General features: G+C 57.9%; 1 protein-coding gene across 1 annotated transcript; it reads left to right on the forward strand.

The window, feature by feature from the left end:
* Positions 1-511: 511 nt before the first annotated feature.
* On the forward strand, positions 512-822 carry GGTG_14406 (hypothetical protein; the record flags this gene model as incomplete). The annotated part of the gene is made up of 1 exon (XM_009232332.1): positions 512-822. A coding segment is annotated over one exon (162 nt), but the record flags the coding sequence as incomplete, so codon positions are not given.
* Positions 823-829: the final 7 nt, after the last annotated feature.

Consider the following 829-nt stretch of genomic DNA (forward strand, 5'->3'; position numbering starts at 1 on the left):
CTGCCTTGCTGGTCTCGGGTATGGCAGCATTCAGGGAGAAATACCACAAAAGGAAAGAAAAGTAGAGATGAAAGCACAGAGACAGAGACAGAGACAAAAAAAAAAAAAGAGGCTGCGTGCTTGTGTGACAGACACCGCCCAACAGCGACCCGAACGGGTGGTCCCCTCCCGGGCGGCCGCCAGGGGGGGGGAGGGGCCTTCCAATGACCGCTATGAGTGCCTGCCCGCACGTCGCCGACCGATGCCTCCGTCCTTCCCAGCTTTGATTCCAAAGCACCACCACCCCCACATAACGCCGCCGGCCGTGATATTTCGGCGCGTACGAAAATATAAATCTGCGCCCTCGGTTGGGGTTTCCGGGTCGGGGGAATGCCCAAAGATGGAAGTTTGCGCTGCGACAAGGTCAAGATCGGAACGACGGGGAATTGTCAAGATGGCGGATGTCATCACCAAATCCGTGCACCACCACAGAGAGAGCGGTGACTGACAAGACAAGGCAAGCTCCTCCCAGGTGACGCCAATTGTCCAATCACGTCTGCTCCCGGCAAGGAGTGAGAAGGGGTCATCCGTCCTCCACTCCACCCGCATGTCACGGGCCACGGCAAAGCTCGAGACCGGGCCCGAGGAGCTTGAAGCAAAGCCCGGCTCAGATCGGCGTTGCCGCCCTAGCTAGTGCTGGTCGCTGGCTGGTGGCCCAAACGAGGTGGGGCCCCAGATAAAGTTAATCAGGACATTGGGTGATTGGACACCAGACCAGGGCTGGGCTGCCCCACATGGCTTTTCTTTTTTTTGATTGCTGTCTACACCCCCTTCCATGTCTGTATCACCA

The sequence above is a fragment of the Gaeumannomyces tritici genome, assembly GCF_000145635.1.
Source record: "Gaeumannomyces tritici R3-111a-1 unplaced genomic scaffold supercont2.373, whole genome shotgun sequence".
Taxonomy (NCBI): domain Eukaryota; kingdom Fungi; phylum Ascomycota; class Sordariomycetes; order Magnaporthales; family Magnaporthaceae; genus Gaeumannomyces; species Gaeumannomyces tritici.